We start from the raw sequence: 14,631 nt of genomic DNA on the forward strand, positions 1-14,631 counted from the left end.
TTAAAGTTTGGGTTTAAAAACAAGTGCCTAGAAAATTATTGTAGATTAGTAAAAAAAAATCAAAAAGAAAATTATTGTAGACTCTAGATTTCGATTCAGAATACCAACTTTAAGTCTCAAAAATGAAGTTCTTATACAAATTCAAGGAAGCAATTATTTTTTGCAAAAGGAAATTGAAGGAGGGACTAGTCAGATTCAAAAGGGTACTTCCATCTATAGTAAGTAATTCTTAAACCAACAATAATTTTTTTTTTTCAAATTTGCACAAGTAATTTCTTTGAAGTTATAAAAAAAAATCCATTTTGTGATAAATTGTGACTAAAACATTGATATAATGTTTATGTCAATGAGACTTGTGATGTGACCCACATAAGAAATTATGAATTTGTTATGTGACCTTTTTATGGGCTTGGGCTCTTTATTCTCATCAAGAAGTATATGATTTTTTTTTTTTTAAGAAAAGTATATGATTCTTGTTTAAGAAATGTAATTTTTTTTCGACATAAAATTTATATTTGAGAAATTATTTTACTAAAACTAGCTTTTGAAATGAGTTTGTTCTTTTTTAACTAAAAGATAAACCTTGGTTTATATGATACTAATATGAACATATACTCTTTACTAAATCATTAATTATGATGCTTTTCATCTAAATCTTGTTTTGAAAATCAGTTCAAAAAAGGATGGCAAACTATCATAAAAAGTGTTTCAGGTAAGAAAAATGAAGTCATGGCCAAAGGAAAAAAAGAAGATATTGTCAAAGAAAGTGTGAGCAAAAAGACTAATGGTGCCACCATGATGAACAAGATTAATGAATACCTCAAATGGTATTTAAAACTTTACACAATCAAATATCTATCAATCACATATATTTTTATAGTTAGATGTGTATTCATGTTTCATGTGATCAGGTCCATAATTGTTCTTTGCAACCTGAGTCATTGTATAGGACCTAAAAATTATTAGAACATCAAATTTTACTTTTTACTTATAATAGTTGTAACATATTGATTAAATTTTTTATAGAATTAAATAAACACTCAAGTTTAATACAATTTAATTCTTTATAGAGTAAATGATTCATTGCATCAAATTTCATTGAATTCGAGAAGAGCTTTTAGTTGGTGAATAGGTACACAAAATAAAAATGTTATTGGACGCCATTTATGATTAACAAGTTTGTTTTTTACCAAAATAAAATGATTAAAAATGTTGTTATATGATTTTTCTTTTGATATGTTATTTGATAGTATCTTCAAAAAATTGAAATGTGATTAAAAATGTCATTATTTTCTTTTGAAATGTGATTATATGGATTTGCTTCAAAAAATTGGTAAGTATTAGAAGGATGATTCTTTTTAAATAACTAGAAAGTTAGTATTAATTTGTAATTGTATTTAAATATTATTTATAATTTATTTATTTTGATAAATTTAAATAAATTAATTTAAGTTTTTAGTATTTCATTTAGTAAAAATATAATATTTTAAAATATTTTATAATTATTAAAATTATATTTTTTTTATGTAAATTAGATCTTCAAAAATATGAAGACAGCCTCCATGTGACACTTGCCACACATGGTGTTTGTGTCTATTCATAGCATATACTACAATACTCAACCTAACATGTGATTGATTGTATTCTAAAACTCATTAGTTTCTATAAGTCTCTAATTATTGTTCATGTTTGGAATATAGTGTGAGAGATTTGTCAAATGAGGCACAAAAATTATCACAATCATTGTTTGATGGTGTTAGAGGAAGGATTAGATTACTAGTGAAGTTTACAGTAGATGTGGTGTTGGCTTCTATTGATGCACTAGGTAAATAACAAACAATTTTATAAATAATGTTCATTGATGAATGATTTATATCATGCTTTAAATAATTTACATACCAATTTTAATCAATTATATAGCAGCATACACTATATAGCTGAAGCATGAAGTTGATTACTACTACTATTTTAATGTCACAGATAGGGGTTTTGAAAAAGCAGAATCTGCTGGAAAACAAGTCCTTTTTGCTATCTCCCAAGCTGCAACCAAAATGGTTTCTAAATGGTAAAAATTACTATATCATATTTTGCTTTTTAGCAATATAAACAAAATTAATAGTTGGACCACACTAGCAATTTATGTGTTAAATTATAATCTACTTTACCCTTCATTTATATCTTTCTAACGTATACTTTATTTACTTACTCATTGTTCAATGATAAGTAGATATATCGTTGTAATTGATAAGTACAATCTAAGAGTAATTTTGTAAAATGAGTTATATTATTTAATCACAAATTGTAAAATGTAACTTAAAACTTAAATAATAGCAAATCACTACGACGTGCTCTATAACATTAGACGTAGGTAAAATTGTCCAAATTCTATAATTAAATCATGTATTTTTTGTTTTTCATATTCTACCATGTTATTTCTATATCAACCAAAAATCATAAAAGGAGTGAACAATATGAAAAAGATATATTGCATAAGCAAAATAGTGTATATATATATATATATATATATATCAAAATTTATATTATAAGATTGTGTTTTGTTTCTATATAGGTTAGGGGAAGAAGTAGGAGAAGCTATTGAGCATGTGTTTGCAACTACAGGACACACTCTTAGCATCGCTTGGAATTTCTTCAAGATATGGAAGATCATCAATCCACCTATGAAAAGTAGAATCTAAATAGACCATAACTTGCTATAAAGACATTTTGATTTGTTTAGGAAAGGTTTGTGATAGTTTATGTACTTGTCTCTAATTTTGTTGTACTTAAGCATCATAGTTTGGGTTGGTTGGAACACCTAATGAGGAGGTTTAGGGTTCTTCACTAACATTTGTCTCGAAAAAATTATGCAAGTTTTTTTCGACTTAATTAATGAATATAAATTTGAAATCCTCTTTCAAATCGGTTCACCGACTCTTCACTTTTAACTCTCTTGAATTGTCACAAATAACATCCTTATCATTGACTACACATTATTCTTATGTTTTCATGTATTGTCAATATAAAATATTTTATACCGTATTTTATACCGTCATTACATTATATCCAACTATTTGAATGATTATAATTTGAAGTAGTTATAATCAAAGTTAACATTTTTATGATTACTATGACTCATTGAGTAACAGTATATAAAAATTAAACTCTATTGTATGTATCACTGTCTGATCAATTATATTTTACTATGTAATTATTATGAAGATGATTAACATCTAATTGTTAGTATAGTCAATATTACTAATTAGTATTGCAAATATTGTATTTTCACTCACAAACAACACAACAGTACTTATAATTGATGCCTTAAATAGAAAGCAACATGATTGCATATTAATTAATATTTACTATTACTATATTTGGCAGAATTTCTGAGTGTAGCTGCAGAAGTTGCTGGATTAATGGCCTTTCTTATCTTAGAAACATTCCAAGCAGTATTAGCAGCATGTCCTGCAGTTGCAAATACATGCTCTGTAGCTTCCCCTGCTTCTTCCCCAAACCTATATAAACATAACACACTCTTCTAATTTCTTATGTAATATCAATTTTATTATTTTGATTCTCTTTTATTCATTTGGTCGATAAAATTAACATGATTGAATGTTACATTAGTAAAATAAAAATCGTCAAATTTAAGGTAATGTTTACTTTGTAAAAATATTTTTTGATATCATTTTTTAAAATCTTGTTTATTTTATCTCGAGGGAAAAGTTCGTGAAGTAAATCATTTTCATATAGATAAAAGGAAATATTAGTTAATCACGATGTATTTTTAAAAATAACAAAAACAATTTTTTTTAAACATTTTCGTGGATTTTAAATTAACACAAATTTTAAGAAATGAAAACAAAAAATGTTTTCACAAAGTAAACGATCCCTTAAATTGAATCAATTTAAAAGATTGTAAGCAAGTTTGTTAGTTTGTTAGAATTAAAATTGAAAGACTATAAAGATTGTAATGAAATTGTTTTTACCTGTTAGAAACCATTCTTGTTGCAGCTTGGGAAGTGGCAGAAAGAGTTTGTTTTTCAGCAGCTTCTGCTGCTTCAAAAACCTTATCTGTGGCATTAAAAGCAAATATAGTAATCAAGTTAACGTTGTCAGGATTATCAAATCGGGATTCAAATCGTGGATTAGAAGACTTCTTTTCTTTTTTTATTATCATATAATATATTATTAAGAAAATGTAATATTTTTAAGTAAAAATAAGTGACAACAAAATTATATGATGATATATCATATACAACAAACGCATGTTACAATAAGCCATGTGATCTTACCAGACGCAACACTTTAGAACTTCAACAAAATCACAGTGTCATTTTAATTTCATCAAATTCACTCCACAATTCAAATTTGGATGCAGTAATTCATCAAAATGAAGCAAGACTCATTATAGTGAATCGGGATTCACCGTAATGAATCAGAACTCAATATGACACTCATGTTCAAAATAGTTACACACTTAATATTCGTATTTGATTGAGTTCAGTTTGTATCGAAACGAGATATGACTCGCATGTATTGTAAGATATTGAGATGAGAAGCTTTATAACTTACTGACTGCATCAAGGGAAGCCAAGAGAACCTCTCCTGGAAGCATCCTAAGGAATGCCTGTCCTGGTTGAGATTTAAGGACAGGAGCCATCAATGATCCACTCACTATTCCAACACCATTGAGTAAAGATTTTGATAGTTTTTCTGTCATATTTGTAAGCTTTCTCACACTACATAGGTTCCAAACAATGAAAAATTAACTAAGAGTTAGTTTTTTTTATAACAGATGCACGAATACTAAACACAATACTAACATTAATACATAGACGGATATATTGTAATAATTTAAGAAAATAGAAATAAATATATAGAATTTATTTATTACATTTTTTTTAAGAAAATCATTTTATTTTTAAAATTTAATCACTTATGAAAGTTTTATTTGTTTGTTATAGATATTTTAAAAAAAGAGAATCTAAAAATTGTTTTAAATTGAGAAGTTGTTTTTAGTAGCTTCTAAAAAATAATTTTTTATAACTGATTTAAAAAAAAAATTATTTTTATACGATAGACAAAGACTAAAGAACGTTTACTCTTCTAAAATATAATCTCTAAATTATGGAATATCAAAGTTATTTTTTTATAATATATAACAAACGGAATAACCACATATATCAGTGTCGTTATGATGTCTAACGTATGTCGCACACTAAACACATCTTCATTAGTGTGGGTTTTCCATGTTCTTAAAAAATTCAGGAAACAACAAAACTATCCTTAACAATAATCATGACTTCTAGAACATAATCAATAACATGTTAACTTAGTATTGTAGTATATATATATAATGTTCAGTTTTTGAATACCGTATGAGATTTTCATTCATTCTGTTGTTCTTTGTGGCAGCAGAAGTTTTGTTGTTGAAACTTTGTTTAACCATGCCAACATTTGTCTTATCTGAATCACCATTTAGGATACTTTGCCCTCCTTTTTGGACCTGATTTTCAAACCAACTTTTACATTAAGCATAATCATTCATGATTAAGTGGTTACTTTCCATAAGCTATTTTCAGCTTATTTTCATAAGTACTTGTGAGACTGTTTGGCATAACATATGGAATCAATTTATGACATATCTAGAAGTTGTTTTCATATTATTTTCACAGCTCTCCAGAATATCTTATATAAAAACAGTTACAAAAGTTGTTTTCAGTTTATTTCCACAAGTTTCAAAATAACTTATGAAAATAGTTCGACATAACTTCATCTTTTAATAGAGAAATCTTGTCAGATCAAAAGATCTTATGTTCCATAAATAGTTTATACATAAAAACTTATATATGATAAACGGTTAAACAAAACCTGGTTGGCGTAAGCATTACTACACATGAAGATACCCTTAACAATCTGACCAGTCCCACCAGCAATAGCCTTAGCAAGAAAATGATTATAATTTTCAACACAAGGAGCAAACTCTTCCCAATCAAGATCACTCTTCTTCATATTCTTCTTCTTGCTCAATTTCAAATCACAAAAACAAGAGTGTTCCTTAAGAAAACTATCAACCAAATTCATGCTTCCACAAAACTCTTGTGGAAAAGTAACACCATAGCTAAGAGGTTCACCACCATTTCCATCTTTCATCACAGGCAATGAAAAAAGGTAGTGAAGTTCATCAACCTTCACAACTGGTTCATCTTTTGTTAGAGGAAATTGAACATCATTTCCTATTTTGATGATTGTTGCTAATGAAACATTTTCATCAAATATTTTTATGATCATGAATTGTCCTTGAGTTAGTTCATGTGCTTCTCCTTCATCCATTAGATAAACTTTACATCGTGGAATTTGTATGAGAACTTGTTGTTGTCTTGATAGAGTTTTTGGTTTTGAGAGATTTGATGAAGCTATAGGGATGGTTTTTTCCATTGGTGGAAGAGTTTTTGAGCCTTTGAAGCAACAACCCATCTTTGTTTTTTATGTGTTTGAAAGTGTTTCTTTCTTGGGACCCCTTGGAATATGAATGGAGAAAGTTGTAGACTCGACGTACTTCTGATCAAAGACGTGTCTTAGTAGTGTCTGATATTGTCGGTATCTTATGCCAACACATGTATTATTTTCAATTATTTAAAACACCTCTGATAGAAAGTGTGTTTCGTTAATATCTCACAAATGTTTTTCGTGATTTTTCTTTCATTTTGTTAAATTGAGAAATATTAACAGTAACGACCACTACCTATACTTTTTTGTCATAGCCATTTTCTCAATCACGGATCTTTTTAAAATCTTGTGCGGATACCGACATATATATATTACATTTCATTAATTATTTTTAAAAATTATTAACGGTGTCGACATGTTTATGTGTTTGATTTATATAATGTAGGAAAAGTATTTTTTGCTTTATTCTGTTTTTCTTGTGAATGGTGATTAATATGGTATCAAGGTAAGGATACTTTGTGTGGAATTTTGGAATTGGAATTGGAATGTGTGAGAGAAATTTGATAGCTTGTTGAACAATCTCAATTAGCATCATAGTTTGTCCTCCTAGTGTGACTGAAAATACTTTATTATAACCTGCATTAATATTCTTTCTCCACCACTGTTTTTTAAGTTTTTTTATAAGTTTAATAACCTTAGAATAATGTAAATATGAAAGTCTAATCATATTTCATTTTGTTATACTTATACTTATGAGAACCAATATTATCGTATACAATAGTTTTGGATAGAGATGTGATATTTTGTTTCATTATTTCATTGTAACTTTTAAAAAAAATATATTCTTCGATTTTATATGAAGTATAAATATAGACACAGACATTTGATATAATACACAAACACAATAATAATTAAAAAAATTATATACCATTTAATATATGTCTGTATCGAATTGGACACTTTTAATATGAAGTATCAGTGTTATATATAGTCTCCGACTCCTTAACAATATAAAAACCATAAATTACCATTCATACAGCATCAATTTATATGTCCTTGCTTTTTTCCTTTTGCATGGTGTGATTGTGCATGCATGTACGTGGACAATTCCTTTGTATGTAATCAATTTTTAACAATCATTTCCCCAAACTTAAAATGCTAAAGAGTTATAATGTTAGAGAGTTGGTGGTTATAAAATCCAATTATGTTTCTTTAAGGAGGAAAATGTAGAGTGTTTTCTTTTTGTCTCTCTTAATTTATATTTTCTTTTTCTAAATTTTAATCATCGCTCTTTCTTTTATATACACAAATATATTAAAAAAATTCTATTTTTTCATGATCTATTTTTAAGAATACGTTGTTTCAATTGTTGGTTGGGAAATATGTCAACCTTTATTCAACATTGAAAAGTTTTTAAATAAAACACAAACATTTTTTAAACTTTTTAGTGTATAATTGGATAGACAATGAATTTTAATAAAATCTCATTTGTGAGTATGATTTTATCGAACTCACCGTAATTCTAAAAAGACATTTAGACTTATCAATTTATTTTGTCTTAGTTTTTTGATTCTTCAGAAAATATACTTTAGTAATCAAGAGTTCAATAAAGAAGTTAAATAGAATTAATCAAAGAATTTTTTCAGTTAAGATTCAAGTTCAGTTCCCCAAACGATTCATCTTTAACTGAACCTTATTAACAACTTTAATTCAATCACTTTTTTTAATTTTATTGAATTTAAAAAGGCATGATAAACTAAAATTGCACATAATTTAAGCTAGAGGAATAAGAAATGCAACTAATCCCTTAATAATAATTTATTTTTGGTTGGGCCGCTTTAAGCAAACCTTTAATTGGGCCAAAAGGCCAAGTCACCAAGCCGATTTGAGCCCAAATGAATTTCATATGAGAATTGTACCATGCACCCCTCACTTTTAGCTTTTACCTCAATTTATATGGAAAAGATCAATTTGCCCCTAGTTTTATCTATAAAAACCCCCCAAAAAAGTTGCATTTCAGAAATTTGCTCCTTTTTAATTATAACATACATCAATAATTTAAAAAAAAAAATTGAAACTTTTGAAACTTTCGAATTTTTTGAAACTTTCGAAATTAAGTTATTTCGGATGTTTGAAATTTTCGAAAAAAATGTGTTTTGAAAGTTTCAAATTCATCCAAACTTTCAAAACTTTCTGAAAAAGTACACTTCCAAAGTTTCGAAAGTTTCAGATGTTCCTGAAAAATATCATTTCGAAAGTTTCAAATTTAATCAAAGTTTCGAAGATATCAAAAAACTCACTGTTATTATTTCGAAAGTTTGTAATTTTCGATTATTAAAAAATATTTTGTAATTTTCGAAAGTAGAGGTGAAAAAGTTGAATAGTAATTTTTTTTTATGGTTTTATACAAAATAAAAAAGGACAAAATGGTCTTTAACAAAAAATGGGAGGTGAACGCTACAATTCTCTTTTCATATCTCATATCTGTATCTTATCGGCCCAATACTCTCAAATCAAAATCTGTGTGCGCTTCATTCATTCACCATTGGTGACTCACTGTGACATTTTTTCTAACGTTGTTTTGTTTGTTCTGTTGGATTCTTCTTACTACTTCATTCATAACTGAGTGAGTGAAACATTACTTCATTTTTGTTATCAATATTATTAATCCTTCATTAATTAATATGATGATTGATTTCTAATGTTGTTTTTGGTGTTTCAGATTGAATTAAAGTATTAAAGTTTGAGACTTTACCATTATGGTATTGCTAATTGCACTTGCATTGCTTCTTGGTCTCTTCCTTGCTCTTCTTCTTTTCAACCCACGACGCCCCAAATCTGGTTCATCTTTTTCAACACTCTTCTCATTGTTATTATTATGATCATCTGATTTTTGCTAAGTTTTTCATAGATTTTGAATGTTTGGTTCCACTTTTAGAGTAGTCAAAATCAATTCTTGAGCTGTATAATTGGTTTTGATATGTTTGAATGATATTGAGTAAAATTGATTTTGCTTCTAGAATTGACGATAACTTCAAGTCATGATTTGTAGTTTGTGGGTGCAAACGTGATTTTTATATTGAAATTTATTTTTCAACTCACTTTTACTGAAATATATAATCAAACATAAATCACTTTATGTTCAGCTTAATTTTGACTAAATCAATTCATTCGAAATCAATTTTAGTCACTACATAACCGAACACACACTAAAGACCCAATTTAGTCCCTCACAATTTAGTTTTGACAAAAGTTAATACTCAAATTAGATCCCGAGAATTTCATATGAGGGATAAATTAGTTCCTTCGTTAAATTTGATGGAGGGTAACAAATGGACTAATTTGAACTTGATATAAATTATTATGACTAATTTTGGGTTTTAAATTTTGTTGGAGACTGAATTGAGTCACATTGAAATTGTGAGGGACTAAATTGGTTCTTCAGTGTGTTTAATATTTGGCTACTCATGTAGGTATGCTTATGTGATGTGATTTCTTTGCATCTTTCTCAGGGGATAAGGTAAAAGCTGGTTCTAGCTCAAACAATGATAAGGTATTATTATTATTCATTGCATAGTTGAGCACTTTTTTTGTCTATTTTGTTTTATGGTAGGTTTGGTATTTCATTGATCATAGAATGGCATAACTTGTTTAACTATATTTTGGATCTAGGTGAAACTAACTAATTTGTGTTTTTGTATTAATTTCTTTCTAAATCAGTTGACCACATATATAGTTCTGGAAATAGTATGCATCGTGCAATTTCGTCTCACAAATTACTGAAATTCCAAAATCATCTGTGAAATTAAAAATCCTTGATCATGTTAGTCCTTTTGGATTGGTCTATTTAGTCTATAAAATTGTTTAAGAGGGACTTATGTGACTGAAGATTTTTACAGAGATTATTTTGAAATTTCATTGTTTTCAAGAACTAAATTCACGGATCTCTCCAATTTTAGGGACTAAATTAGTGATTTACACTTTATTTATTGTATTACAGTTGTGTTGGATTCTAAAATTCTTAAAATTTGTCGTATGGATTGTATTGAACGTGCATCACATGTTATATTTGTGCTTTCTAGAGGCCAACATGAGATTTTAGCCCCAACAATAGAGAGCATGTTAAAAAAATAGGTGTTAATGAGTATCTTGGTATGGTAGCATTCTCCTTAATGACATGGTTTGATATTTTTCAGACTTGTTTCATGTTTGAGTTCTGTGCACAATTTAAAAGCAAAGGCATGACTTATAGGAGGCCCTTAAATCAGCTTTATCATAATGATGCAATTGAATGACTGAGGATTAGGCTTTAGCTCCATATCACCAATACTTCTTATTGAAGGCATGTTCCGGTGTCCGACACTGATTATATTCAATTACCGCATTTTTTCAAATTATTACTAGTGTCGACGTGTCAATGTCAATGTTGTGTCTGATGTCTGTGTCACTATCCATGCTTAATAGCACTTTAGAGTTTTAGCATTTTTAAATTTAGGGATTATAGGAGGAAGTAACTTTGAGGCAGTGGCTATTCTGCAGAACCTCGCTTATCGAGTGGAACCACCATCTTTTTCAGCTTACACACTTTAGCATATCACTCTTTTTTCTAGTATTATATGAGCCTAATGATAGTTTGGTAACATGAAAATACACTTACCTTAAGCTTCACTTCAGACAAAGCATTGGTGAAATAGTTGATTGGACTATAAGTAAATATCTGTGAGCTTTTGCCTAAAAGTAATTTTACATAGGGAAAGGTGTCTAAACCTTGATTTTGTGAGCTTTTTAGTCATGCTATAATTTTTTTTGATCTAATTGCTATCATGTTTTGTATACTGTATTTTTCTTGCAGACATCAAAATCCTATAGTAAAACTGATGTCTCATTGCATAACAAGAGAACAGATTGCTGGATAATCATCAAGAACAAGGTATGAACTTTTATGCACCTTTTGAATGTGTTATTCCTTTAGTTTAAAACTAAATAGTATTTCCATATCAAACTTTATTTGCTAATGCTATGATTTTCCACTTTTACCTTTGTGACTTAGTCAAATTCTAAGGTGCACTACCTTCATAGGTGGTGCACCATGAACCGGGCTTAAAAAGTATTTGAAACTCTAACAACGATTGACGACACTCCTTGAAGTATAATTTAGCAGTTCTCTCGATCTTTACGCTTGAAATGGCGACCTAATTGGTGTCGGTCAGACATGTTGAGTTTTGAGCGACGCATTCGTTTTTCCTTTATTTTTATCAAACCGACTTCAACCGTGTCATTGTCTCAATTGTAAAGACCAAGAGGATCATTTCGAGGAGCGTCGTCGATCTTCATTAGAATTTAGGATGACTTTTAAGCATTGATCCCCAGTGGACCACTTATGAAGGTGATCAACTGTAGCATTCACCTTGTAACTGGTGTAACTGATTTAGAGTTAACATTTTTTTAGTTTCAATTCACTGTAGGTATATGATGTCACTTCATATGTGGAGGAACATCCAGGTGGTGATGCCATTCTAGCACATGCTGGAGAGGATTCAACTGAAGGATTTTTTGGGTATGCATACATTACTTTCACCTTGTCTCTGATGAATAAACATTTCTAAATTTACCTGTGTTATATATGTTTCTTACTGAAAAACTTGTCTCATTTTTCAAAACAAAATATGTCATTCTTCCTTTGTGGTACTTATTAACATGGATTAAGCATGCTCTCATTGTTCTTATTGGTTAGCTTCTTAGACTTAGCCAACAAAGATTCAAGTAGAAGCTGCACTCTATAGCTTTAGCAAAATCACTGTGAAACCAAACATGCATTAGCCATCTATAATTGTTTTGGCAGTTTGGTCCATAACCCTACCTTTATTAACAACTTCCCTACCTGTTAATGTCGCCTTTCACCTATATAGCACTAGCAATTTAGATCGAAGGTTTGTCTAGTGTCCGACACGTGTCGGTATCGGATACCAGCACAACACTCTGACACGTGTAATTAACATTTAAGCACTTTCATTTTCTGAAGTTCTTATAGGTGTCTACGTGTAAGTGTCGAGTGTCGTAGCTGTGTCAATACTTCATAGCTTTTTACCTTTACATTGCAGGCCACAACATGCAACTCGAGTCTTTGACATGATTGAGGACTTCTACGTTGGAGACTTGGAGCAATAGCTAGTACTATGTTTGGATTTCCGTTGCTAACTTAAGTTTTAGTCCAAAAGTACGTTTGCCTCGAAGGAACTCTAAAAATATTTTGGATTCATTTGTACGTTTGCAGTTTCTCAGTCGCATTGGTCGGTTTGAAGGAACATTAGAGTTTAGTTAGAAGAAAAAATTCAATGTATATGATTTTTTTCCTCAAGTCTTAAACCATTCTCATTAACAAGTGCTTCATTATGAACATAAGATTATCCAGGTAATTGCATGTTTTGTCTTATAATTGCTGAAACTTACAAAATGCATTGTTTAAGCCTATGTTTGCTTCTGTTCACCCAAATCACAGTGAAAATTCAACTTGCAGCAGAAGCTTAGTTTTGGAGTTTCTACAATTTGCGGTGAAAAAGAGTTAGACGCATGATTGAAGTCATGAACTTAACACCAAACACGCGTTAAGTAAAATCCATCAGAGAATATTATGTGAAACAGAAACATGGAATCATAAAAATTGAATTTGAATCACTAACTGTATGTACACTTAACCACTTTCTGTACACTTAGTGATTATTGATTATATAATACATGAATTACAGAACTATGATAGAAAATTAATAACAAAAAAATATGTAACTAGGATTCTACCAAACTAAAGAATCAATCAATCACAAACTTTGTATGCTGAAAAAAATGAAGCCATTTTTCATAGTTATTCAGATCTCTTTGGTTGACGCCATTGTGAGAAACTTTTGGACAATGAACTAAGGAATGAGCCTTTTGTAGGAAACCCTTTCCTTCCATATAAATGTTTTCCTCCCAAGTCTGTGAAAACTGGAACGCTATCTTGGGTTGTTGGAGTCCTATCTATCTGAAAAATTTACGACATAAATTAACAAAATATTCTAATTGATGAATACTATAGAACGAAATATAAGCAAAAACGACAAATGAAAAGTTGATGTTAAGACTGGATATATCAACTTTTCAATTATCATTTTTTTTTATATTTAATTTTGGAGGGAGTAGGATTGAACAAGTATATGATTCAAAACTTTCTCTCCTAAATACTTTTATAATCATATTATATGTATAATCACATTTAGAAGGGAAGGTTATACTACTAGAACTTTTGGCTCTAACTTACTACAACTAGTATAGGAAATGGGTGAAAGAGCTAATTTGGTTATCTCATTGTGCAAATGTTTATCAAAGTTTTGAAAATAGATTATGATGTGTTCATTCACAAATTCTAAAGTGTACCATCACGGAGTGTGCTTAAAAATTGTTCAAAACTCTAATGACAATCAACTACACTCTTTGGAAGTATAAGTCAACACTTATCCTTATTTTTACGCCTGAGACAATGATTTAATTGGTATTGGTTCGATGTTATAAATTTTGAGAGACACGTTCGTATTTTGTTATTTTTATCCAACTAATTTCAATCGAGTCATTTTCTCTGTCATAAAGACCAAGAGGACCATTCTGAAGGACATCGTCAATCTTGTTAGAGTTTTGAGTGATTTTTAAACACTAGTCTATAGTTCACCGTAGCATTCACATGTGTTCATAAGTTATTTTCAACTTATTTTCTTAAACTTCTCCAAATAGTTTATCGTTATAAGTTGTTTTCAACATATGCAGAGTTTATCCTTGTTCTTTCTTAAATTGTAGCTTTTGATTTTTACTAAACCTAGACCAACTTACCTTGTTGATTTTTCCATCTTTCAAATGGTATATGATACCAGACCAATTAATGCATTGAGAGAAATGAGAACGAATTGCAGATAAAGGATATAGAAAGTTATCCACCAACATAGCAATGAAAACCTGTTCCAAAAAAGATAAATAATCACTTACCTTATCTAAATTAGTAAAGAGGTGAAATTCTCATATCTTGGCATCATGTTAAACAATAATTTTTTTCCAACATATATTCACACAAATTTATGCATAATAACATTAAACAATAACCTGTTTTGATTGACTTATTTACTAGCATAAACACTTGTGAGATTGTTCGGAAGA

At 29.2% G+C, this 14,631-nt stretch overlaps 4 protein-coding genes across 4 annotated transcripts in view; 2 read left to right on the forward strand and 2 right to left on the reverse strand.

Annotated features, from left to right (window-relative positions):
• Nucleotides 1–2,906, forward strand: LOC113788008 (uncharacterized). Its single transcript, XM_027337232.2, has 5 exons — nt 1–218; nt 673–827; nt 1,701–1,825; nt 1,981–2,065; nt 2,570–2,906. Exons 1-5 carry the CDS (start codon nt 123–125, stop codon nt 2,694–2,696), a joined length of 588 nt encoding a protein of 195 aa, XP_027193033.1. The 5' UTR covers nt 1–122; the 3' UTR covers nt 2,697–2,906.
• A 328-nt stretch (nt 2,907–3,234) lies between these two features.
• On the reverse strand, nt 3,235–6,808 carry LOC101513453 (senescence/dehydration-associated protein At4g35985, chloroplastic-like). Its single transcript, XM_004512985.4, has 5 exons — nt 5,875–6,808; nt 5,379–5,509; nt 4,576–4,742; nt 3,990–4,074; nt 3,235–3,515 (listed from the first exon to the last, which is right to left on the reverse strand). The coding sequence occupies exons 1-5, from the start codon at nt 6,478–6,480 to the stop codon at nt 3,353–3,355; spliced, it is 1,152 nt and encodes a 383-aa protein (XP_004513042.1). The 5' UTR covers nt 6,481–6,808; the 3' UTR covers nt 3,235–3,352.
• Nucleotides 6,809–8,923: 2,115 nt separating this feature from the next.
• LOC101513764 (cytochrome B5-like protein) lies at nt 8,924–12,855 on the forward strand. Its single transcript, XM_004512986.4, has 6 exons — nt 8,924–9,079; nt 9,176–9,294; nt 9,966–10,006; nt 11,306–11,383; nt 11,919–12,010; nt 12,555–12,855. The coding sequence occupies exons 2-6, from the start codon at nt 9,213–9,215 to the stop codon at nt 12,619–12,621; spliced, it is 360 nt and encodes a 119-aa protein (XP_004513043.1). The 5' UTR covers nt 8,924–9,079; nt 9,176–9,212; the 3' UTR covers nt 12,622–12,855.
• Nucleotides 12,856–13,291: 436 nt separating this feature from the next.
• Nucleotides 13,292–14,631, reverse strand: part of LOC101514105 (uncharacterized) — a 6,957-nt gene continuing 5,617 nt past the window's right edge. The window contains exons 13-14 of the mRNA XM_004512987.4: nt 14,311–14,433; nt 13,292–13,471 (exon numbers count right to left, since the gene is read on the reverse strand). Of these exons, the coding sequence (XP_004513044.1) occupies nt 13,313–13,471; nt 14,311–14,433 (282 nt within the window). The 3' untranslated portion in view covers nt 13,292–13,312. The remainder of the gene's footprint in view (nt 13,472–14,310; nt 14,434–14,631) is intronic.

Source organism: Cicer arietinum, chromosome 8 (genome assembly GCF_000331145.2).
Source record: "Cicer arietinum cultivar CDC Frontier isolate Library 1 chromosome 8, Cicar.CDCFrontier_v2.0, whole genome shotgun sequence".
In the NCBI taxonomy this organism is placed as follows: Eukaryota; Viridiplantae; Streptophyta; class Magnoliopsida; order Fabales; family Fabaceae; genus Cicer; species Cicer arietinum.

Coding starts and splice junctions, on each gene's coding strand:
- LOC113788008 (XM_027337232.2), top strand. CDS start 123: ATGAAGTTCTTATACAAATTCAAGGAAGCAATTATTTTTTGCAAAAGG. Junction 828..1,700: donor ATTAATGAATACCTCAAATG/GTATTTAAAACT, acceptor TTTGGAATATAG/TGTGAGAGATTTGTCAAATG. Junction 1,826..1,980: donor GGCTTCTATTGATGCACTAG/GTAAATAACAAA, acceptor TTAATGTCACAG/ATAGGGGTTTTGAAAAAGCA.
- LOC101513453 (XM_004512985.4), bottom strand. CDS start 6,480: ATGGGTTGTTGCTTCAAAGGCTCAAAAACTCTTCCACCAATGGAAAAA. Junction 5,510..5,874: donor GTAATGCTTACGCCAACCAG/GTTTTGTTTAAC, acceptor TTTGAAAATCAG/GTCCAAAAAGGAGGGCAAAG. Junction 3,516..3,989: donor ACAAGAATGGTTTCTAACAG/GTAAAAACAATT, acceptor ATGTTTATATAG/GTTTGGGGAAGAAGCAGGGG.
- LOC101513764 (XM_004512986.4), top strand. CDS start 9,213: ATGGTATTGCTAATTGCACTTGCATTGCTTCTTGGTCTCTTCCTTGCT. Junction 9,295..9,965: donor CCCACGACGCCCCAAATCTG/GTTCATCTTTTT, acceptor CATCTTTCTCAG/GGGATAAGGTAAAAGCTGGT. Junction 10,007..11,305: donor CTAGCTCAAACAATGATAAG/GTATTATTATTA, acceptor TTTTTCTTGCAG/ACATCAAAATCCTATAGTAA.